Here is a 25,313-nt window from a genome sequence, read left to right on the forward strand (position 1 = left end):
TTTTTTTCTCGTTTCGATGCCACACAGACGGATGAGGGAGGGTTTTTGTCCAATCTGTTCTGTATTTGATGTGTTCTCACAGATACCGGGACATACGTCTAAAGCACGTGGCTGTACACCGTTCTGATGTATTATTAATTATATTTCTCTGAGTGAGTCCTGTCAAAAATGCCCATTGTCTTTGTTTGTTTTGCGTCTGATTCACGGTTCATTGTTGCTAGTTCTAGTTATTTATTATTTAATAGTGGTACTTTTGGATGAAAAGATGTCACGATATACAAATGTCATGGTACTGTATTTATTGAGACAGAATTGGAGAAGACGTTGTTGCGCATCATTACTGTCATATTCTGAAGAGTTAAGATCTAAAAAATGCTTAGTAACAGTTACTACTTTATGTTGTCAGCACAAAATTTAATCTATATCGGTTCCCTCCGCTTTTAACCTGCTGCTGCAACAAAACTATTAATTTAAGCAAAAAAGCTTATAATTCAATATAGGTTGTGTTTTGTCCGTACGTTTTGTCTCATTTCGACCGCTTGTGTCCTCGATCTCGTCCTTTCGGTCATGACCCAGAGCTCATGACCATAGTTGAGGGCGGAGCTCAGACTGACCGCTGGATCGAGACCTTGATTTATGATGCGATTTGTTCTGATATTACAACATTCTATTGATTGCTTTTCCCCAAATATAAAAACAAAATAATACTACACATATAAACTTTCCATTAAAACCACCTTTGCATTACATTTTGCATTACATTTTGATGAATCACGTTGCACTGTATTCTGACATGTTCAGAGCCTCGTGGACACTTTCTGTGGATAAATGGAAAAAACCCGATGCATATTCTAAAGTCCGGCTCTGGAAAAATCCATAACTAAAGCAACAGCATCGCTCAGAATTCAGACGCACAGTGTTTGAAATACCAGCGTCTGCATTTAGTCGTTTGCTGGAAAAAAAATCACATCTTTAGCGTTCAGGGGATAAATATCGTCTGTTGTGCTTAACGCGACAGATCAACAAGTAAACCTGTAAATATAAACTGTATTTTAGGGCTAATTAGCTTCATCATAATCATCTTAATCAGAGAAGTACATGTTTATTTAGTTGCTTGGGATTTCTCCTTTTTCAAGCTTATATTTGCACAAAATTTCAACTTGAGAATGTGAAGATTGTGATCATATTAAAAGCTAAAATGAATTATTTCAGTTCAGTCTGAACTAAAATGAACCTTGTGTAAAAGCTTTTATATGTTTTGGGTTTTTTTTTCATGTGAACTTGCACGATTTTAAGTGTATTATTAACTTTATGATTCAGAAAGATTGATTTCATGGAGGAATTGACATTTTTAGACAATTAGAATGAGAGAAGTTAAGTTTTTTCTGACTGTTTGGTTTGCAGTGTTCTTTCACTTCTGGTTTAATGGCAGAAAAATCACAAATAATCCAATAAATTCTGCTTTTGAGGCAACGGCACGAAAACAAAGCCGGATTGCTACATGTAATTTGATTTAAAGTTAAGATTGAGTGGTCGATGAGGTTGAAAGCTCAGTTATAAGTTCGGTAAATGAAATGTCGAAGTTTAATATTTGTTATGTTTTTTTTTTTTTTATTGGAATGTGAGATAAAGGAGTCGACATGTATTCAGATCAAATCAAGAGCTTATTTGTCCAAAAATACATTTATTTTCTTTATGTTCTGCACAACATAAATTGGTTTGTGCAAAAAAAATATCGATACAATTTCGTACAATGAATATAAATAAAATGTATTGAACTGAATTAGTTTAAAAAAGAACTGCCAAATTTAAAATGGTTAAAAATAGGTTTTTTATTGTTTTGATCTAATATTGGTTCATTTTTATAATAACTACACCTTAAGTAGCCTTAATAAAGCATAAACAAAGACTAATTCATAATGAACAAATTGTTAACTAAGACTGATTCAAAATATAGATTAGTAACTTCTTAATTAAAGGGTTAGTAGTTGAGCTTAGCGTATTAAGTTTATTAAGTAAAACAATTTTTCCATTATAAACTAAGTCTTTGTCCATTTATAAAGGCTAATACAAGTGTGGTTATTACAAAGTGGCACCATTATTGATTATTATGTTATTAGTTATTAGTATTCAAAGTCTGTGAGATGTGCTATGTCTTATAGAGTCTGAAATGTATAACTGGGTCAAAAATCTGCATCCAAACATTGACATAAAGAGGATTAACTTTGATGTCTCAGCTTCACCACGATGGTTAATTAGCCACAAACACTATTGATACTGTGTTGTGTTTGTTCAATGGCATCGACTGCGCTCCGGCGTTTACCTCTGTCAGAGTTCAACAGATTTACACATCCACCACTGACCTTTTATCCATAATGCACTATTACCGTATTTTCCGGATTATAAGTCGCACCAGGCAAAAAATGCAAAACAGAGAAGCAAAAAAGTCAAATTTTGGTGAGAAATGTATTTATTTATCAGTGTGGACTGTTAAAATAAATGTAATTGTGTTTTGATCGCGCTGAAACACTCTTCATACCAAACGCAGCAGCATCATTAAACCACCACGGACTTGGCTCTCCACAGATCTGACCCGTAACGTGGCCCGTCATTGGCTCCTTCCGCTCTCGTTTGTCTGTTTTTTTAACTGTTTCTTTGTGTTTTTAGTGGTCGGAGGAGGCGTGTGCGGCCCACCTGACCCAGAGGGACACGTACCAGGCCACGACACAAGGGCAGCTCAAGGCCCAGCTCTACCAGCAAATCATCAACTACTTCGACAAGGGAAAGGTAAAAGCAACTGTTGCCAATGCTGGTTTGCACAATAGAATTACACTGTTTTATTTTGTAGACCGTTAGACATCATTGTCAAATAAAATTAAAAGTAACAAGTTTTTCTGTAAATCTATTTGGCCTTGAGTGCAATTTTCATTCACCCTTTACACACTAGGACAAGAATTTGAATGAACAGTGAGGATATTAAGTACCGTAGTTTCCGTACTATAAGTTGCACAAGCCAAGAAATGCATAATAGAGAATAAAAACTCATATAAGTCGCACTGGAGTATAAGTCGCATTTTTTGGGGATATTTATTTGATGACCAAGAACTGAAATTTCATCTTGAAATGTCTGCCCAACTTTACTTTCCTGACCTGTCCAGTTTTTTAATCATCCAAAAATTACCGTGAATCTCATTTTCGCTTTAGAAATGTATGTAATTTCCTTCCTTTCTTCTCCGGAAACAAAAAAAACATTTGCGCTTTGAGTTCCATTTGCTTTAAATTTAATTGCAAATAATAATAATTCAAGTTAATTCAATTTTTTTTTCGTTTGTCAGTGCAGCTTCTGAACTGAAGTGTTTTGGGGGGTTTTTCACCGAATCGCATATTATTCTGTAAATAGTGCTGGTTTTTTTTTGCCTCTGCCATAGCCATATATCAAAGTCCTGTGGCTCTAAATATGACTTCTTTGTATTGCTCGACATTTCTTGTATTATTCCTGCAGCACTTGAACCGCCCGCTGAGCTCCTCTCGGCTCTTTTGGGTGTGATTTGCAGATGGAAAAAAGACATTTCTTCTTCTTCTCTCGCGCTGCCCCTTCTGTGCCCTGCAGAGACGGCTTTGCCATTGTATAAAACAGTTGGTTAGCGACATATTTGAGCGCTAATGGATGCCCTCGTCTGTCACAGCGTCGTTGTTTGAGCAGAGACTATTTACTTTTTGCTTTACTTTTCGTTTGTGCCCAGCTCGTTTGTGCCGACAAAGAACAAATTCAACTTTTTTTTTTCATGTGGATCGGCCCCGGTAACAGAAGTATATAAAGGTACACGGTGTAACTCTTCAGTCTTTCATGTTAGTTTGTTTGCCCCGACTTTATTGATTTAATTAAATAGCCAGAAACACTCAAAAATTATAGCTATACGTGCAATATTTGTAGATAAAAACATTATGAGAAATAAAAGCACCCGTAGTTGAATAAATACAAGATATGCACGTTTATTGCCGTACTTTGGAACGTTTTGAGCCGGCTCACTACCAGAAAAGCTGCATAAGTGTAAATTTAACCGTAAAACTGGTCAAAAAAATGAAACCGCAAATTTTACCGTTGAATTCTGACCCGCCTTTCACCTCAGCTTCGACCTCTTGGCAGCATTTGGTCTGTAGCGACTTATTCAAGTGCTAAATAACTGTCTTTGCATCACCACGTTTAGACATTTTAGAATAGCAGCATTCGCGTTGATGGCGTTGTCGGCAGGATTACGTTTTGTTTTATTTAGTGGTTTGGAGCCGGCGCTTTGTCCATCTCGCTCTCCCAATGTCACAATTTCAAGGTTTATTTGGCGCTTGAAAATGAAGTGTAATAAATCTAAACAGGTCGGTAACATGTGATTTGTGACTGAGGCGAAGTAGAAAAGGATTATTTTGAGTGAAGTGACAACATTGATTGACGACAAAGACAATTTAAATGTGTGTTTTCTTGCCGTGTCAGGCTGTTCTAACACTGACACATTGAATGGGTTGAAAGTGGAGCGATATGATGGGTGTTCCCGCCATCCATCAGCCTGTTTGCATGTGGTATTAGTGCGCAATTGTCACTTACTGCAGATCGCGCTTTGATGATGTAGAGTGATCCGAGTGACCTAAATAAATCAAAATTCTCCTTGGAATTCTATTTTGAGGGAGAACAAAAGAAAAGCACATAAACCGGTTCTAGAATATGATAAAAAGTAGGTTGATTTGTGTTAATGGAACTAAATTAACAAGTAGTTCCATTAGGATGAATCTATTTCAGAGAAATATACATTCAAGCTTCTTAGGCCAGTACCTCCAGATTGAAAATGCTTTACTGCACAGTGAAGTACTGGTTGTCAACAATGGAAATGATAGATGTATACATTTATATTTTTGGCTGCAGCAATAAAAAAGCGCGTTTATAAGATTGAAAAACTCACTTTTACTTTGGACTTAAACATGGACAGTGGTGACCTTGGCCGCAGGATGAGTTCCAGTGAATCCATCTCGCTTGCAGTTCGCACCAGCGGTTTAACGGGCCAATCACAGGGCATTTAGGGGGACTGGAACCAATCAGAGCAGCCTTGCGGTTGAAAACAAGCCGAACCAAACATGGCGGCGCCAACGGCCTCTCTTCGGAGTATTTTAGGAGGACTATTGTGTGTTTCGAAACCGTGCGCACAATGGCACTTTTGTGGACGAGAAAGACGACTGCTTTTCCGAACACTGGATTTAACACAATTTAGATTTTTCTTCAGTATAATATAAAAAATGAAAGAAACGGAAGAAATAAAGAAAGAAAATTACTTGGTCGGAATGACTTGATGTCAACATTTTCACCCATTAAACAGCAACAAAAGCAATACAATGGCATAATTGAAGGAAGGGTTCAATTAATGGTAACTTCCTGTAGGAGGTGGATACAAAAGTGTTGAGCGACGTGAACAAAGGAAGAAGAAAAATGACTATTTATCACAAACGTCAGCGGCCACTGATTTCCTTTGTCTTACTGAGAAAACGGTAATAGTTCAGTAGATTTAAAAGAGCTCTCGTTTTTAATGCCTTTCATCCCTAAAAACGCAATAACACGAAGCCTTTCTTCTGATCAGATGATCGTAGAACCCACACGACGATCCCACGCGTTAGATTCGCTGTGTATATTAGTATAAACGCTCCGGGGAATCACCGTATTGACCGGAGGAAACGTGTCCAGACGAGGTGGAGGGTTTTGCACCAGATCCACGCACTCCCAGTCTCTCCCGCTCAGGCCCATCGCGTCCTCCATCGACCCGCTTAAAGAGCCCATCGAGCGGAAAGCGTCCCCGCCACATCCCTCCGCCGCTCTGGAGAGGGGCCGCTGCCACCAACGCATCAATTCGTTAACGGCGGAGCTAGAAAATAACGCGTGAAGTGGTTTACTCTGCGACTGTCGGTCACGTTTGAGGACGGTGTTGAGTGCGTTTTTCGTCTGCGTTTGTCCGACAGATGTGGGAGGAGGCCATCATCCTGGGGAAGGAGCTGGCCGGACAGTACGAGAATGAGATGTTCGACTACGAGCAGCTGAGTGCGTCTCTGGTAAGTACGGCCTTTGGAAACCAGTGTATGTATTAACGACAACAAAACGGTAAAAACTACAAAAACTAAAGCCACTGGACATGAAAATCCTGGTTTTAAGGAATAAAAAGCATGAGAATGACGTCCAGCGACCAGTTTATTGCCTTTGAATACTTTTCTACGATTGTTGAGTTGGATTTTTTCGTATGATCAGGACCGATAACGCCAATTCAGAGGAAGTTAAAGTCGACAGAAGTGACATTTACTAACTTCAAACATGTTTCATTATTGGCTTATTAGCTCACTACTTGAGGCTGGAGTTCTTAGTTGTGATTGTTTGAAACAGTAAGACTCTGAAACATACTTATAGGGTTCAAAAAGCCCGTCTTTAACAATTAAATCAATTAAAAAACTCCCCAATTAAATAAATCTATTAAAAATATCGCATTTTACACTAAACAAAACTAATAAAATGGTGATCTGCTTGTGATTATTTTTTGCGAACCAGAAAAAAGGATCATATGTAATTCTTTAAATAGTAGAAAAAGCTTCAGTTGTAGTCATCTGGACTCAGTTTGAAAAAATAGACGTTTCGACTCTCATCCAAGAGTCATTGTCAATAACAGAATTTAGGTCGAGAACTCCGATATTAATACTGTTCTGTGGTAAGACCCGCCCATTGGGAGGAGCCTTCCTGAAGTAGAAAGAGTTGTTTGTTTCAACAGAAACTCCCCCCTTGTATCTACCGAGCTAGCCTATTCAGAATCTTAATGGGCTATTAGAAACCTCTTTGTCTTTGTGAGACCCTGGCTCAACCACCCTGAGTACCTGATTAGCATCTAAATGTCCTGGTCCTGGTCCTCTACCTTTCCAGGGGTTCAGTATCCCATTATAAATAACAGGAAGATGAAACCTAAGCCCTCCATTTCTGTTTAAAGAAGGTCTTTCTTTTTTAACAAAAATAGCTTCCTTGACTCCTCTTTCAAACCATCTTTTCTCCCTGCTTAAAACCTTCACCTCACCGTCTTCAAACGAGTGATTAGAGGCTTCAAGGTGGAGATGCACGGCACTCTGTGGTCCTGAACTTGTATTTCTTCTGTGCTGATAAAGCCTCTTGTGTAGAGGCTGTTTCGTCTCACCTATGTAACGTTCTTTACAGCTTTCTTCACTGCATTGGATCGAATAAACTACATTGCTCTGTTTTTGAGTCGGCAACTTGTCCTTAGGGTGAACCAGTTTTTGTCTTAAAGTGTTTCCTGGTTTAAAATAAACAGGGACTTCGTGTTGTCTAAAAATTCTCTGCAGTTTTTCCGACAGGCCAGACACATAAGGGATAGAAACACCCTTCCTTCTCTGTTCAGTTTCCCTTTTGTCCTGCTTCTTGGTTCTCTTCACTCTGTTGAGAGCCCAAGCGGGGTAACCACAGGCTGAGAGGGCATTTCGGACATGTTTTTCCTCTTTCTTCTTGCCCTCTGAGCTGGTGGGCACACCTTGAGCTCTGTGTTGTAAGGTTCATCATCGACATAGCGAAGCCACAGTTTTGGGGCTATGCCTGAGAATGAGGACAGTGCATGTTGAGGACAGTGCATAGTTTTGGGGCATAACCCCAAAACTATGGCTCCACTATGTCGATGATACTTTTGTAACAATTAAGAAACAAGAGCTGGAAACCTTCTCAGAGCACATCAATGCTGTGGACCCACATATCAGGTTTACAAGAGAAGACGCTAAGGAGAATCGCTTGGCCTTTCTTGATTGTTCCACGATCAGAGGAGAGGACGGGAAACTCCAAATAGAAGTATATAGGAAACCTACACACACGGACCAGTATTTGCTCTTTGGTTCCAACCACCCACTACAGCATAAGCTGGGTGTGATCAGAACCTTACAACACAGAGCTCAAGGTGTGCCCACCAGCTCAGAGGGCAAGAAGAAAGAGGAAAAACATGTCTGAAATGCCCTCTCAGCCTGTGGTTACCCCGCCTGGGCTCTCAACAGAGTGAAGAGAACCAAGAAGCAGGACAAAAGGGAAACTGAACAGAGAAGGAAGGGTGTTTCTATCCCTTATGTGTCTGGCCTGTCGGAAAAACTGCAGAGAATTTTTAGACAACACGAAGTCCCTGTTTATTTTAAACCAGGAAACACTTTAAGACAAAAACTGGTTCACCCTAAGGACAAGTTGCCGACTCAAAAACAGAGCAATGTAGTTTATTCGATCCAATGCAGTGAAGAAAGTTGTAAAGAACGTTACATAGGTGAGACGAAACAGCCTCTACACAAGAGGCTTTATCAGCACAGAAGAAATACTAGTTCAGGACCACAGAGCGCCGTGCATCTCCATCTTGAAGCCTCTAATCACTCGTTTGAAGACGGTGAGGTGAAGGTTTTAAGCAGGAGAAAAGATGGTTTGAAAGAGGAGTCAAGGAAGCTATTTTTGTTAAAAAAGAAAGACCTTCTTTAAACAGAAATGGAGGGCTAAGGTTTAATCTTCCTGTTATTTATAATGGGTTACTGAACCCCTGGAAAGGTAGAGGACCAGGACATTTAGATGCTAATCAGGTACTCAGGGTGGTTGAGCCAGGGTCTCACTAAGACAAAGAGGATTCTAATAGCCCATTAAGATTCTGAATAGGCTCGGTAGATACAAGGGGGAGTTTCTGTTGAAACAAACAACTCTTTCTACTTCAGGAAGGCTCCTCCCAATGGGCGGGTCTTACCACAGAACAGTATTAATATCGGAGTTCTCGACCTAAATTCTGTTATTGACAATGACTCTTGGATGAGAGTCAAAACGTCTATTTTTTCAAACTGAGTCCAGATGACTACAACTGAAGCTTTTTCTACTATGGAACACGCCTGGACGAATGAGGGATTACACCGACAGAATTCTTTAAACTTTTATTATTATTATTTGAATCTGCACATTACTGTTTTCATCAATAATTTGAATTACACTAGATTTTTCAACATGTTCCTTTACTGCCTCTGTTAGTCTATAGTAACCAAACATATTTTTATACTCCTAAATGATACGAAACATGATCTAAATTGTCATAAAACGTACAGTAAAAATAATAAAGCATGAATTGCTCTTGTCCACTTCTTAAGCTCTTCAAATAAACCCGAGAGACATCGATTTTTCACGTCATTTAAACAATTATTTGCATTAAAAAGAACACAAGGCTCTAAAATGTAACTGTTTAAACACTGTCATTAGTCAAAAGTACTTCCAACTTGACACAAATACTATGTACTTCCCTTTTGTCCTCCAGAGGAAGCAGGCCCAGTTCTACGAGAACATCGTGAAGGTGATCCGGCCCAAACCGGATTACTTCGCCGTGGGATACTACGGCGTGGGGTTCCCCTCTTTCCTCCGGGTGAGTCCCACACACAGGACACTTCTCCCGTTCACTCGCTCACGGACGCTCCCCAAGTCCCGGGAATTCTGTGTATTTGTACTGGATGAGGGAAAGTAGAGCGGGCGAGGCTGGGGCGTGTCCTCAGACTCCTCCCCTTTCATCTAATGCGGCGTAAAAGCCTCGTAATGTATATTCTGTACAACAAAGTACAGCACATGAGTCCAAATCGTTATAAGTTGAGTCATTTATTTATTTTGAAAGGACGTACATGGAACAGCAGCTGATGAAATGACCTGAGTGATTTAGCTGAAGGTTTTACAAACAAATACACTGTGTTCTAGTCCCTTTCTGTGTGTATTTTATTGTTTTTGCATTAACTCCTGAGCTAGGCTGCAACAAGTGTGTATGACAGTCTTTTTTTCAGTTTTTATACATTTTACACGTAGTTTTACACCAATCAAGTTGATATTTGTGGAGAAAATGTTGAAAAATCTAATAGAATATATATATATATATATATATATATATATATATATATATGACAGGAAGTGACATCACACTAGGGGAGTGTCGTTCCAGTCCAAGTTTATTCAGAATTTACACAAAAGAAACAACTTTTTTGACTCTTTAAACATGAATTCATCACAACTAAAGTCGATCTCATATGTTTTTATTTGTGAAATGAAAGAATCAATTTGACTTTAGATGTTTTTTTGCCCAGTGCTTGCTGGGTAATTTCACTTCCTGTTTGTAAATGATGATCGAAATATATTTCTCTTAACTGCATTTTAGTTCAATGAGTCGACCGGTCATGGGCATTTTAATAGATTAAACACAACTTAAACGATTATAAAGAATGTTCATTGAATAATGGTTATGTGGAATATACAAAACGTGCCCTGAGCTGAGAGAAGAGGCTTTATCTGAGTCAAATCTCATATTCACGGGTCTTTTCTTTCGTGTTCTGGAAAAAAGAATCAAAGCAACAATCGTCATGGACTAGTTAATGACCAGAATCATGGTTATTGCAGCTTTAACGTGCAGTTTGGCTCTAATTACACCGAGATGAACTGCAACCAGAAGACGCTTTGAGTCACTCCAAATGGAAAAAGCCTGAAGAGATAAAAGTGTGCGGTGTTCTGTGCGCACGGAGCTGCAGTTTTAAACACTTTAAACGCTGCCACGGCAACCAAGCAAGTCACAGATCCTGGACCGCGAGAGGAAAGGTGAGTCCAGGTCGCTGTCGTCCCAAACGCTCGGGCATTAGTGGTTTCAAACGCGTCTTAAACTCTCCATTTGGATGTAAAGAGTAAAACAAAGCATATTTTTATTACAACACACCATAAATGATACAAAGATGTGATGCCAGCAGCGAGGCATTAGTTTGAATGTCACAATACAACATTTAAGACGGTTGTATTTTAATTCAGGTCAGATAAAAAGCATTTCTAATTCATACAGAAGACTTTTCCCACTGCTTTTGTATCACTTACGTTCTGCCACAGCAATAACCTGAAAACTGCAATGTTCCAGAACCATCTTCAATAAGTTAAATGCTAATGTCACATGTTTGTAGCGCTTTTTCATTCTGTTAAAACATTTTTATTACATTTAATTTTGTAGCACCCGAAATCACAACAGCCGTTTCCTCCAAGGACGAGATTAAACTGTGTTCATAGGGAATTAACAAATGTCCCAGTGTCCCCTGTCCTTAGACACATGTCCCAGTGTCCCCTGTCCTTAGACAAATGTCCCAGTGTCCCCTGTCCTTAGACAAATGTCCCAGTGTCCCCCGTCCCCCGTCCGGGCTAAGTGCATAAGGACACATCGGCAGTGCTCACCTTTGGGAAGCCGAGCTTGTTTTATGTCGCGAGCGGGATTCGAACCACTGACCCTCCGGCTCAGAAGACGAGCTCTCTGCAGCTCATAAAAGGCGTCCAACGACCTTTAATCTTTGTTTATCGCCGGCGCCGCCCACTCAGGACACACTGGGCCAGTCCAGGACATGGCAATAAAAGCCCCCGACACTGGAGACTTGATGAATGACCACATGGCCAACCAAATCCTGTTTGTCCCGTCAGGGCTGTGATTGCCTCGCAAACTGTGGCTTTAAATTCTATTCCCCCCCCCCGCTTTAGCCGTGGGCTGCATGACAATATTGACTCACAAGCTTCACCCCCCGACTCCGCCCGGTCCGTACGAATAAGAGCAACATCGAGTCAGTGAAGCTGGTGCATACTTGTCATAAGGCGCTGGTACAGCTGGCAGCCCGGTGTAAACGCTCTCTCTTCTTTCTCACACTTATTGTGCTTTATCTCCTATATTTTGTAAATATAGTTAGTATATTTTTTCTATTTTACTGTACGATAGGGACACGCGCTGGAATAGTTTTTTAATTCAACTGTTTTTGACTTTTTTCGGCTGGATTTGAGCGTTTTTTGTTGCGTTCGTTGTGTTGTTGTTGTTGTGACGTGAGCTAGCTCCGAGCGAGCCCACCAGCCCCCCCCGCGCCCTCCGGCCGCGCTAAAGTACGGCGTGTCGTCGGTACACGTTTATATACACGTTTATATGAAAGAGGAACTTCACGAACGATCGGGACACGCACTGGAATCGCTTTAAATTAACTTGTTTTGACTTATTCGGCTGGATTGAGTGTTTTCGTCGTGTCGTTGCGATGTGTCTTGGCTCTGAGTCCCCCGGCTCCGGCCCCGCCCCCCGGCTCCGGCCCCGCCCCCCGGCCGGCGCCGTACCGCGTTTCCACAAAGGAGGAACTGATGAAACTGCGGAGAACAGTCGTCTTACCCGGAGATCGTCACGTTATCCCGGCGCAATACTGACCTAACCTAATACTGATGTGCAATTCTGTCATATGTGCAATTACTGTGAAATTCATGTGCAATCTATGTGCTGTCGTGACACATATTCATGTGCAATTACTGTCGGGATCACATGCAATGGTATTTATGTATTTATTTGTCTATGGGAGTTTTTATTTATTTATAGGAGATCTTCTACTGAGAGTGTTTTTCAGACTTCCTATAAGTGATCTGTTCTTCTGTATCTACCTCTGTAACTACCTGCGTTGCACCAATGAAATTTCCCCATGTGGGACAATAAAGGAATATCTTATCTTATCTTATCTTATTTCATGTATTTCCATCGGTCAGAAATATAATGCATGTCAGCGCTCGCGTACTCATACTTCACAATGGTATTAGAGGTATAAAGTAGTGGTCTAGGAAGTTATTCAAGTATTTGGAGGAACTACTACTCAAGTAAGTGTCTGATTTCATGTACTTGGAAGGACAAACCCTTAAATAATTCACAAAACACGGTATTTTCAGGAAATGAACCTAGAAAAAGTAAATATTTGAAGGAGCAGTGCAAGAAACGTACATGTCCACATGTATTATTGTCCACAAAAAGCTCACAGTGGAAAGAGGAACCACTACAATAAGACATTTTACGATGATATTCGCCTGTATTAAACAATTAAAAATATGAAGTCGAGTTCAGTCAGGAAAATGTTAAAGATTAAAGCTGCACAACGTTTCTGCTGCTTTGTCTGGAATGTTGAGTTTTTCCACATTGCGGCACACGTTTCTGTTCAAAAGAGTCCACGACACTTGACCCACTGGATTATTATCAAATGACTCCGTTTAGACATGAGTGGTGGAGGTATTTTCATTGTTACCTGGTTCGTTCTATTTCGCAGTGATGATGAAAGTGCTCAGAACACTGTAAAATACTCTGTTTTTCTTTTAAAGGCATGTGTGGATTAGGGCGGCGCAATAAATCGCAAAAGTATCAATTGCAATACTGTCTAACTAAATATATATTGCAATAAAACCAAAGTCTCCAATCTGACAGACATGTGGGCTGACTTTATTCAGTCTAAATGAACAGTGGTTTGGTCTGTTTTGACCCTGTTAAGTTGTTTTATTTTTGACAACGTTGGATTAATACTCGGTGTATTAAACTGTCAAAGTGTGTTTTTTCCTTTATTTCTTTTTAAGCCACACCTGTCGATAGCTCATGTTGCACTGGTATTCCCCCGCACACTGGAGGAAAATCAATGTTCTACACTTTTTATCTTGGATTTATTCAATTTGTTTAAAAAAAAAAAAAACGAAAAAGTCGGCATCATTCCATCACTCACTTATTTTTATAATTTTTTTATCAGCAAAAAACAACAACAACAGAAAGGGAAAAATTAAATAAAACACAAAAAAATAAAAACACACAAAGACCAGGTAGAACATAAAGCAATTAAAGGAGTGAAAAAAGAAAAGAAGGGAGTGGCATTAAAAAAAAGTTCTGAATAATTGTCTAATTTTTTCCATTATTTTTAAATTTTTTCTATGTTTAAGTTGAGTCCTGAGGTTATTTGTTTTCCATTGTGTTTATGTCGGTCAGATATCCATCCACTGTGCCCATGGTGGGGTTTTGAGTCCCAAGTACAGTACATTTTTTAAAGTTTAGTGGTGATTTGCATTGCCTTGTTCATCTCTGTCCAGTATTCTTAAACATTATCACCGCTTATATAAAAGCTAAACGCAGAAAACGTACACAATTCATCCTTAAATGTCTTAAAAAGTGCAAATACAAGTCTAAAGTAAGGTCCTCCTTTCTACTGTCCTCCCGTAATGCCATAAATCCAACCTGAAACCCTGTGGTGCTTTGTCATGGGAGGATTAAATGGTTCCACCTTTGCACATGTTTATTTATCGGGCTGGTCCCATTCTTCGGACCAATCCCGTCCTCAAACACGCCCGTGACCCCACAGCGCCCCCCGTGACCCCACAGCGCCCCCTGCCTCGCATCAGCACAGGTCTGAGTTTAAGGATCGCTGACCTTCTCCATCGGACCATTTATAGTTCACGATAAAGAAAAGCAATTTGAGGGTTTGTCTCTTTGTAGAAGCCAAATGCCCTTTCTGGATTAGTCCCTCTTTAAAGGCCGAGCACTCGATTATAGAAAGGTTAAACTCGGTTGTTTGAAGCAGACGTGTTGGGACGTTGCAAGAAATCCTGCACAATTAGGTCAAAACTGCAACATTTTCAAACTTAAATGGTCAAATAAAAAGCTGTAGGAGCCAAAAAACAAAACTCCAAATACTGTTTAGTCTTCTTGTTAACGTAGTTTCCAGAGTATAAGTCGCACCATAATAGAGACGAAAATAAGTTGCACTGGAGTATAAGTATATAAGTATAAGTCGCACCCCGTCCAAAACTATGAAAAAAGGTGCAACTTATAGTCCGGAAAATACCGTAAATATGTTGTATATTTGACAAGATTATATCATAATTATATACCGTATTTTCCGGACTATAAGTCGCACCTTTTTTCATAGTTTTGGCCGGGATGCGACTAATTCTTATACTTATATACTTATACTCCGGAGCAACTTATATGTGATATTATTTGTTATTTTCACACTTGCAACCGCATTTCATACTCCAGTGCGACTTATATATGTTTGTTTCTTCTCTATTATGCAATTTTTGCCGGTGCGACTTATACTCCAGTGCCACTTATATATGTTTTTTTCTTCTCTATTGTGCATTTTTTGCCGGTGCGACTTATACTCCAGTGCGACTTATAGTCCAGAAAATACGGTAGATGTGTTTAATCACCATTTCAGCTTTTAAACAATTACAAATGAAAACGTGGCTGCGCTCTCCGTTAATGAAGACAAATTCACCCGAACGTTTGTGTCGGAGCCGCTCAAAGACGGTTGCGTGAGAAAATCGATACTTTGATGAAGGCGTTTCCCGTCGCAGGAATTGATTTTATGTAACGCACTGGGTTTTACTTTGTGTGACTCATTTGCTGCTGGACACATGCGGCGCTCGACCAGAACCGTGCAATCAGACGAGCCGCTTCGTTTAATCAAACGTCCCCGCGCTAATGTGGAAATATAGTGCCCCCTACAGGTCGGACGACTCACTGAACAAAATGCGGTTAAGATAAATATATTTTACATTTAGCAAAAAAAATATGAAAATTTGATCACAGAATAGCACATTTTTTTTATAATTTGATTTCCTGTTTGTAATTGATGACATCACAGTGGGAAATTACCCAGAAAACACTGGGCAAAACTCTAATATCACCGATTAATCAAACTTTGACTCACGCCAGAGTCAAAGTTTTCTTTTTGATCATTGTAATTGTGTTGTGTATCTGTGTACAATAGTTGAATAATCAAAAACAAACATCGCTGATTATTGTAATCTTCTTTTTTTAATTTTTGTCTTTTATTTTTTATTTTAATGTATTTATTTTTTATTCATTTTATTCATTTTATTCATTTTATTCATTTTATTCATTTTATTCATTTTATTTACTCACAGCCCAAATTTGACCCTTTCAAAAGAAGCTAAAAAACTGGAAGCAACATTTTACAAACTGTCATAAACCGGGCATCAAACTCACTTTTTGACGCCTCCATCACTTTCTACCCCGTTCTCGCCTCTCGTCGGCCCTGAAACCCTCGACCTAATCCCCACGCCCCTGCCGCCGCGCCATCCGGCGAGGCTTGTGTGAAATATGCATGTGTGAAGCGCGAGGATATGAGCTGTCGTGTCCCATCACTCAGGCCGCGCCCGGTACAGCGCCCCGGGGCACTCAAGGCAGATCAAGGGATGTTCGCGCCTCATGCATTTTTAGGGGAGCGCGCCTCAGATGTCTTCACCATGAATATTGTTTTTTTGGGTTTTTTTTTGGGGAGATGGAGTTGGATGAGGCTTTTATAAATCCAACCGGGCGCCAAACGCTATCAGAAGCAGAGCGGGCAGGAGGTTATTGTTCCAGATTGGCACTGTCATAACTCTTCGCACTGGAGTATAAGTCGCACCTGCCAAAAAATGCATAATAGAGAAGAAAAAAACATATATAAGTCGCACTGGAGTATAAGTTGCACCAGCCAAAAAATGCATAAAAGAGAAGAAAAATATAAGTCGTACTGGAGTATAAGTATATGCCAAACGCCATCAGAAGCAGAGCGTGCAGGAGGTCATTGTTCCAGTTGTTGTTGTCTCAAAAGTCAAACGTGGCGCCCGATTGCCACTGTCATAACTCTTGCGTGTGTCGTTCGTTTACGTAATGCGTTCTGAGAGTGTTGTAATTATTCACTGCAGGATGTTGTTTTTTAAGTGCTTTTCTCGACGTGCGAGCGAGTTTTGGCGTCGCCGTGACGCTAACGACGACTGAGCAGAACAAAGTGCTCTACGGTCTGATGTTTTATAACGTGTCTGACCCTGAAGCAGATGTGACTTTATTACGGGAATTTTTTGTATTAATTTTAACAACAGTAAGAAAACTTGACTCTACATATTAGATTATAAATGTGCGCAATTGAAATCAACAAAAATAATTATGACATAATTCACAATAATCTAATATGTTTTATTCTTGACATATACAAACTAAACCAATCCTAATTAAGGCTGCAACTAATGATTATTATGATTCTTTTGATTAATCAATTGTTTAAATGACAAAAAGCCAAATATGGGATTTTCACAATATTCGATAAAATGGTATCACTTTATAATAATTACACCACACCTAAGACTTAATTCAGAATGAACAAGTAGTTTATTAAGCATGATTCAGAATTAACTAACTACTTAAACAACTTATAAATAATCAATAACTAATTAATTAAGGTTAGTGTGAGGTTAGAGTATTATTTAAGTACTAATCCTGAATCATTCTTACTATACTGTTTGTTCACTATGAATGAGGTCTTTGTTCATACTTTACTTGGGCAGGAATAAGTGTCGTTATTATAAAGTGTTACCGATACTGCCCATAACTTTTTTCATTTGATTTGATGCCATAAATAGACAAATCAATGTGTTAAAATGTGCAATTAGAAGCTCGGTGTTCGAATATTCCAGTGTACAAAATGTGCATCAAATCGACAGGTGCGGCAGGCACAGGGGAGTCGGCCGTAACGATCTGGTATTTCTGCGAGAGCGACGTAAGGCAAGGCAAGGCAAGTTTATTTGTAGAGCACATTTCATACACAAGGCAATTCAAAGTGCTTCACAGCAGGAAAAATGCATTAAAATCACAAAGAAATTACAGAAACAGAAATACAATAAAATTAACGTAATTAAAAATTATCAATCCAAATGATTGTCTAAACTAATAAAATCACAAACAAAAGAGAAGAGTGCAAAGAAAAAAATCCTTTCAGTCATATGCGCAGCTAAACAAAACTGTTTTTAGCTTAGATTTGAACATTGTCAGAGTAGAACCTGTCTCACATCTTCAGGAAGACTGTTCCAGATTTTAGCTGCATAAAACTGAAACGCAGATTCCCCATGTTTAGTCCTGACTCTGGCACCAGCAGGAGGCCGGTCCATGTTTAGTCCTGACTCTGGCACCAGCAGGAGGCCGGTCCATGTTTAGTCCTGACTCTGGCACCAGCAGGAGGCCACTCCATGTTTAGTCCTGACTCTGGCACCAGCAGGAGGCCGGTCCATGTTTAGTCCTGACTCTGGCACCAGCAGGAGGCCGGTCCATGTTTAGTCCTGACTCTGGCACCAGCAGGAGGCCGGTCCATGTTTAGTCCTGACTCTGGCACCAGCAGGAGGACGGTCCATGTTTAGTCCTGACTCTGGCACCAGCAGGAGGCCGGTCCATGTTTAGTCCTGACTCTGGCACCAGCAGGAGGCCGGTCCATGTTTAGTCCTGACTCTGGCACCAGCAGGAGGCCGGTCCATGTTTAGTCCTGACTCTGGCACCAGCAGGAGGACGGTCCATGTTTAGTCCTGACTCTGGCACCAGCAGGAGGCCGGTCCATGTTTAGTCCTGACTCTGGCACCAGCAGGAGGCCGGTCCATGTTTAGTCCTGACTCTGGCACCAGCAGGAGGACGGTCCATGTTTAGTCCTGACTCTGGCACCAGCAGGAGGCCGCTCCATGTTTAGTCCTGACTCTGGCACCAGCAGGAGGCCGGTCCCTGAGGTCCTCTGAGTCCGAGATGGTTCATATGACACTAACATATCCAAGATGTACTTTGGTGCTAGGCCATGGAGAGACTTGTACACAAGCAGAGCTGCTTTAAAGTCTATTCTCTGAGCCACAGGGGGCAGTGCAGAGACCTGAGCACAGGACTAATGTGATGGTACTTCCTGGTTCTAGTCTAGACGTAAACCCGGGAATTTCATTAAAACCTCACTGCCAGCGGAATGGAAGTTAATATCTTCTTTTGATTGAAGCAGCGCGATCTCTCTGTTCTCCTGAAGCATGTGCAGCAGGTGCAGAAGATGCAGCAGGTGCAGAAGGTGCAGCAGGTGCAAAAGGCGCTTCCTTCACCTGCCACTGATTTCAAACTAATATCACCGTTTTGAAGAGGGTTTTTAATGGCTCTGATCGTCTCATTCTGGAGCACGATGATCCCATTTTGTGACGAAAATGCCACTGGAGTAAGTCGCACTGGAGTATAAGTCGCACCAACCAAAAAATGCAAAATAGAGAAGAAAAAAACATATATAAGTCGCACTGGAGTATAAGTCGCACCAGCCAAAAAATGCATAATAGAGAAAAAAACATATAAGATATCCCTTTATTGTCCCACATGGGGAAATTTCATTGTTGCAACGCAGGTAGATACAGAAAAAAAGAACAATAACTTATAGGAAGTCTGAAAAACACTTTCAGTAGAAGATCTCCTATAAACAAAACCTCCCATTTCCCAACAAGGGATGGAGGGGAAAATAATAAAGATAAATTAAATAAATACCATTGCATGTGATCACGACAGTAATTACACAGTAGGACTAACAGTGTTTGTTATAAAGTGTGACAGCAGCAGAAGGAAAGACTGCGAAACGTCTCCTTCACACAGCGAGGGTGGATCAGTCTCTCACTGAAGCTGCTCTCCAGAGTGGACAGAGTGTCCTGCAGGGGACAGAGTGTCCTTCTTGATGAAATTTGTATTATTTATATACACCAGCCAAAAAATACATAATAAAGAAGAAAAAAACATATATAATTGGCACTGGAGTATGAAATGCAGTTGAAAGTGTGAAAATAACAGATAATATCACATATAGGTGTGTGTGTGTATATATATATATATATATAAGTAGTTTCGGAGTACAAATATATAAGTATAAATATAAGTAAGTCGCACCCTTTTTCATAGTTTTGGCCAGGGTGCGACTTATAGTCCGGAAAATACGGTATGTTTGGAAACCTTATAGAAAAATAGAATCCGCCTCATTTTAAGTCCAGTACATGATTATATTGAAGGAGAAAGAGTTGTGATTCTCATAATTGACATATAACGATCAACAGTTGCATTGCCCTGTACAGTCGTTCCACTATTGTACTTAGTTAGTAGAAAAAGCTTCAGTTGTAGTCATCTGGACTCAGTTTGAAAAAATAGACGTTTCGACTCTCATCCAAGAGTCATTGTCAATAACAGAATTTAGGTCGAGAACTCCGATATTAATACTGTTCTGTGGTAAGACCCGCCCATTGGGAGGAGCCTTCCTGAAGTAGAAAGAGTTGTTTGTTTCAACAGAAACTCCCCCTTGTATCTACCGAGCCTATTCAGAATCTTAATGGGCTATTAGAAACCTCTTTGTCTTAGTGAGACCCTGGCTCAACCACCCTGAGTACCTGATTAGCATCTAAATGTCCTGGTCCTGGTCCTTTACCTTTCCAGGGGTTCAGTAACCCATTATAAATAACAGGAAGATGAAACCTAAGCCCTCCATTTCTGTTTAAAGAAGGTCTTTCTTTTTTAACAAAAATAGCTTCCTTGACTCCTCTTTCAAACCATCTTTTCTCCTGCTTAAAACCTTCACCTCACCGTCTTCAAACGAGTGATTAGAGGCTTCAAGATGGAGATGCACGGCACTCTGAGGTCCTGAACTAGTATTTCTTCTGTGCTGATAAAGCCTCTTGTGTAGAGGCTGTTTCGTCTCACCTATGTAACGTTCTTTACAGCTTTCTTCACTGCATTGGATCGAATAAACTACATTGCTCTGTTTTTGAGTCGGCAACTTGTCCTTAGGGTGAACCAGTTTTTGTCTTAAAGTGTTTCCTGGTTTAAAATAAACAGGGACTTCGTGTTGTCTAAAAATTCTCTGCAGTTTTTCCGACAGGCCAGACACATAAGGGATAGAAACACCCTTCCTTCTCTGTTCAGTTTCCCTTTTGTCCTGCTTCTTGGTTCTCTTCACTCTGTTGAGAGCCCAAGCGGGGTAACCACAGGCTGAGAGGGCATTTCAGACATGTTTTTCCTCTTTCTTCTTGCCCTCTGAGCTGGTGGGCACACCTTGAGCTCTGTGTTGTAAGGTTCTGATCACACCCAGCTTGTGCTGTAGTGGGTGGTTGGAACCAAAGAGCAAATACTGGTCCGTGTGTGTAGGTTTCATATATACTTCTATTTGGAGTTTCCCGTCCTCTCCTCTGATCTGTAGTTAGTATTTAAAGAGCGGCAGAGTGGCACAGCGGCACAGTGGCACAGCGGCACAGCGGCAGAGTGGCACAGTGGCAGAGTGGCACAGATCTCCCCAGGACTCCCCGGAAATTCCAAATCTCACTGGGACTGTCCTGGTTAAATAACTGCTAAATACATTTTAAACGTAATAAAACTTTGTCCCAATTTTAATAATTGTCCTCAAATGTTACTCAAACTGCCAAATGACTCTTTTATTGTATTTTTGTTTTTCTTTCTTTTAATTGTTAAAAAAAAAAAAACTTGAACGCATTCTTAAATCAGACACAACACGATTTACCTCAGAGATGGAGGCAAACGCACCTTTGTAGTATATATATAGAATAAAGTCTAAAGAAGTAAATAAACAGAGTAAATAAACAGAGTAAATAAACACTGGTGGATGTGAGTCACGGCCTCTTTTGACGCTGAAACACAAGACATTTTTAATGTGTACGTTGTCACAAAATCACTCAAATCATGAAATGTACTTGTTTATGAACGTTTAGTTCAGTTTAGTTCAGTTTAGTTCCAAGTTTAGTTGAGTTGAGTTTAGTACCAGGTTTAGTTCAGTTTAGTTCCAGTGTTAGTTTAGTTGAGTTCCAGGTTTAGTTCAGTTGAGTTCCAGGTACAGTTCCAGGTACAGTTCCAGGTACAGTTCCAGGTACAGTTCCAGGTACAGTTCCAGGTACAGTTCCAGGTACAGTTCCAGGTATAGTTCCAGGTATAGTTCCAGGTATAGTTCAAGGTACAGTTCCAGGTACAGTTCCAGGTACAGTTCCAGGTACAGTTCCAGGTACAGTTCCAGGTATAGTTCCAGGTACAGTTCCAGGTATAGTTCCAGGTACAGTTCCAGGTATAGTTCCAGGTACAGTTCCAGGTACAGTTCCAGGTACAGTTCCAGGTATAGTTCCAGGTACAGTTCCAGGTACAGTTCCAGGTACAGTTCCAGGTACAGTTCCAGGTACAGTTCCAGGTACAGTTCCAGGTACAGTTCCAGGTACAGTTCCAGGTACAGTTCCAGGTACAGTTCCAGGTATAGTTCCAGGTACAGTTCCAGGTACAGTTCCAGGTATAGTTCCAGGTACAGTTCCAGGTACAGTTCCAGGTACAGTTCCAGGTACAGTTCCAGGTACAGTTCCAGGTACAGTTCCAGGTACAGTTCCAGGTACAGTTCCAGGTATAGTTCCAGGTACAGTTCCAGGTACAGTTCCAGGTACAGTTCCAGGTACAGTTCCAGGTATAGTTCCAGGTACAGTTCCAGGTACAGTTCCAGGTACAGTTCCAGGTACAGTTCCAGGTACAGTTCCAGGTACAGTTCCAGGTACAGTTCCAGGTATAGTTCCAGGTACAGTTCCAGGTAGATGTCCAAGGATAAAGCGTCAATGCATTTCTGACTTGAACCATCAAATACTGCGCACACACTGATGATGATGATGGTAGAACTTGGTCTGAGCGGGAATCGAACCTCTGACCCTCTGCGCGGCGTGTCGAGCTCTCCGACCACTGCGCGTTCACCTTTAGCGTCTTTAACTCACCGCCTCTTTTTGTCTTCTTTTTTCTCCCCTGCAGAATAAAATGTTCATCTACCGAGGCAAAGAGTACGAGAGGCGGGAGGACTTCGAAGCTCGTCTGCTGACACAGTTTCCCAACGCAGAGAAGATGAAGACGACCACGCCCCCCAGCGAGGAGACCAAGAGCTCCCCCGGGCAATGTATCTTTTGTCACTTATTACTTTAGCGTCGCCGTCGCTCCAGGGAGACGCGTGTCTGGGGGTTCGGGAGTCGGGAACGATTAAAGATGCACTATGTAACTTTTATTGCCCGTCACGCGCTTAAAGGGGACGTATGACAGGATTTTACGATTTTCAAATTTTGACTTAATTTGGTGTGTTTGTACCTGTTGTACGTATATATTATAGTTTTACACTAATCGAGCAGGTATTTGTGCAGAAAAGGTTGAAAATTCTGTGGGAAAACGACAGGAAGTGACATCACAGCAGGGACGCTCATTCCAGACAATGTTTATGCAGAATTTACACAAAAGAAACAACTTTTTTGACTCTCTAAACTTGAATTCAACAAAATAAAGTCACCTCATGACATTAAATTAAAATAAATGTATTTTTGCCCAGTGTTTGCTGGGAGATTTCCTACTGTGATGTCATCAATTACAAACAGGAAGTGAACTTATAAAACTAAAAAATTTGCTGTTCTCTGATACATTTTTTCAAATAAAATTCTAAATACCTTTGTCGACCTGTAGGGGGCACTTTATGGTTAAAAAGTGGCGGTAAAATGATGGGATTAATAACCTGACGATAAACAGGAAGTAGGTAAATATAGACGCTAGCTTTAGCCACGTCTTAGCGCCACAAAGTTTGAATTTAAAATGGAACTAAACGTCTTTTTGTGAGCTGTTTGGATCGGTCTTGTGATTAAAATATAAGTATACTTCAGGTACAATGTGAGTGGCTTATGTAGTAAACCCCTGAGGATGGATACACACTCTGCCTTTCAAAATAAACTCTAAACTTTGAGGAGGGAATAGTCGAGAGTACTTCCAAGTATAATAGAGTCAGAGGAGTTATGAATATGGCTAAAATCACACACTTTAAAACAGAAAAACAAACATTTAGATTGGATCGTGAGTCATTTAAGGAGATGTTTTTTTAATTTGAAAAGGCCTCGGGGGAAGTCTCGTGTTGGCCCAGTTTATTTTGGTTCTTAACTTTTCCCGTTTCCTGCCAAAGACCTGCAGTGTTTCATCGTGAAGCCCATCCTGGACCTGCCGGCCAAGTTCCAAAACAAGACCGTCTCCGAGCAAATTTTAAAGTAAGTAAAACTCCAATATATGTGTATTTGTGTATTTATATTGCATTACATCACCATCAGTCGCAGTTTCTTTTTTTTTCTTTTTTGAGTAATAATCTTTTGAAGGAGAAATACTTTTACTTTCTCCCCTGAAAAATACTTTAAATAAAGTTCAATAAAGTACAGATGTTGCAGCGTTCTGGCTTGAGTTGGTTTGATCTTGTTTTTTGTAGAATCGTTTGTTGGTCCTGTTCTTAGTTCCAGGTTTAGTTCAGTTTAGTTCCAGGTTTAGTTCAGTCGAGTTCCAGGTTTAGTCCCAGGTTTAGTTCCAGGTATAGTTCAGTTTAGTTCCAGGTATAGTTCAGTTTAGTTCCAGGTTTAGTTCCAGGTATAGTTCAGTTTAGTTCCAGGTTTAGTTCCTGGTTTAGTCCAAGTTTTAGTTCCAGGTATAGTTCAGTTTAGTTCCAGGTTTAGTTGGGTTTAGTTCCAGGTTCAGTTCCAGGTTTAGTTCAGTTTAGTTCCAGGTTTAGTTCAGTTTAGTTCCAGGTTTAGTTCAGTTTAGTTCCAGGTTTAGTTCAGTTTAGTTCCAGGTTTAGTCCAAGGTTTAGTTCCAGGTATAGTTCAGTTTAGTTCCAGGTTTAGTTGGGTTTAGTTCCAGGTTCAGTTCCAGGTTTAGTTCAGTTTAGTTCCAGGTTTAGTTCAGTTTAGTTCCAGGTTTAGTTCAGTTTAGTTCCAGGTTTAGTTCAGTTTAGTTCCAGGTTTAGTTCAGTTTAGTTCCAGGTTTAGTTCAGTTTAGTTCCAGGTTTAGTTCCAGGTTTAGTTCAGTTTAGTTCCAGGTATAGTTCAGTTTAGTTCCAGGTTTAGTTCAGTTTAGTTCTAGGTTTAGTTCCAGGTTTAGTTCAGTTTAGTTCCAGGTTTAGTTCAGTTTAGTTCCAGGTTTAGTTCCAGGTTTAGTTCAGTTTAGTTCCAGGTTTAGTTCAGTTTAGTTCCAGGTTTAGTTCCAGGTTTAGTTCAGTTTAGTTCCAGGTTTAGTTCCAGGTTTAGTTCAGTTTAGTTCCAGGTTTAGTTCAGTTTAGTTCCAGGTTTAGTTCCAGGTTTAGTTCAGTTTAGTTCCAGGTTTAGTTCCTGGTTTAGTCCAAGTTTTAGTTCCAGGTATAGTTCATTTTAGTTCCAGGTTTAGTCCAAGGTTTAGTTCCAGGTATAGTTCATTTTAGTTCCAGGTTTAGTCCAAGGTTTAGTTCCAGGTATAGTTCAGTTTAGTTCCAGGTTTAGTTGGGTTTAGTTCCAGGTTCAGTTCCAGGTTTAGTTCAGTTTAGTTCCAGGTTTAGTTCAGTTTAGTTCCAGGTTTAGTTCAGTTTAGTTCCAGGTTCCAGTTATAGTTCCTGGTACAGTTCCTGCTTGTTGAAGGTCACACTCTTGACCTTGGTCTCATGACTCGGTTCATCTGCTTCTGTTCCAGTTCCAACTATAACATTGTTTCTCTGCGTCATTAACACATGATGTGTCACACCTGCTCCCACTTCCTCTTCCTCTCTTTCCATCCCTCTCCTCCTCTCTCCCTCTTCCCCTCGTCTTCACCTCTCTCCTCCTCTTCCCCTCGTCTTCACCTCAC

The 25,313-nt window shown here is 40.4% G+C and overlaps 1 protein-coding gene across 2 annotated transcripts in view; it reads left to right on the forward strand.

The window, feature by feature from the left end:
• dock1 (dedicator of cytokinesis 1) overlaps nt 1–25,313 on the forward strand; it is a 371,371-nt gene that overhangs the window by 300,927 nt on the left and 45,131 nt on the right. For both annotated transcript variants that reach the window (XM_072456209.1, XM_072456210.1), the window contains exons 38-42: nt 2,668–2,787; nt 5,995–6,084; nt 9,336–9,440; nt 22,461–22,602; nt 23,641–23,722. In XM_072456209.1, the coding sequence (XP_072312310.1) occupies nt 2,668–2,787; nt 5,995–6,084; nt 9,336–9,440; nt 22,461–22,602; nt 23,641–23,722 (539 nt within the window). The remainder of the gene's footprint in view (nt 1–2,667; nt 2,788–5,994; nt 6,085–9,335; nt 9,441–22,460; nt 22,603–23,640; nt 23,723–25,313) is intronic.

This window comes from Eucyclogobius newberryi, unplaced genomic scaffold, assembly GCF_026437365.1.
Source record: "Eucyclogobius newberryi isolate DKJ021-1_F unplaced genomic scaffold, fEucNew1.0.hap1 SCAF_20, whole genome shotgun sequence".
NCBI classification, from domain to species: domain Eukaryota; kingdom Metazoa; phylum Chordata; class Actinopteri; order Gobiiformes; family Gobiidae; genus Eucyclogobius; species Eucyclogobius newberryi.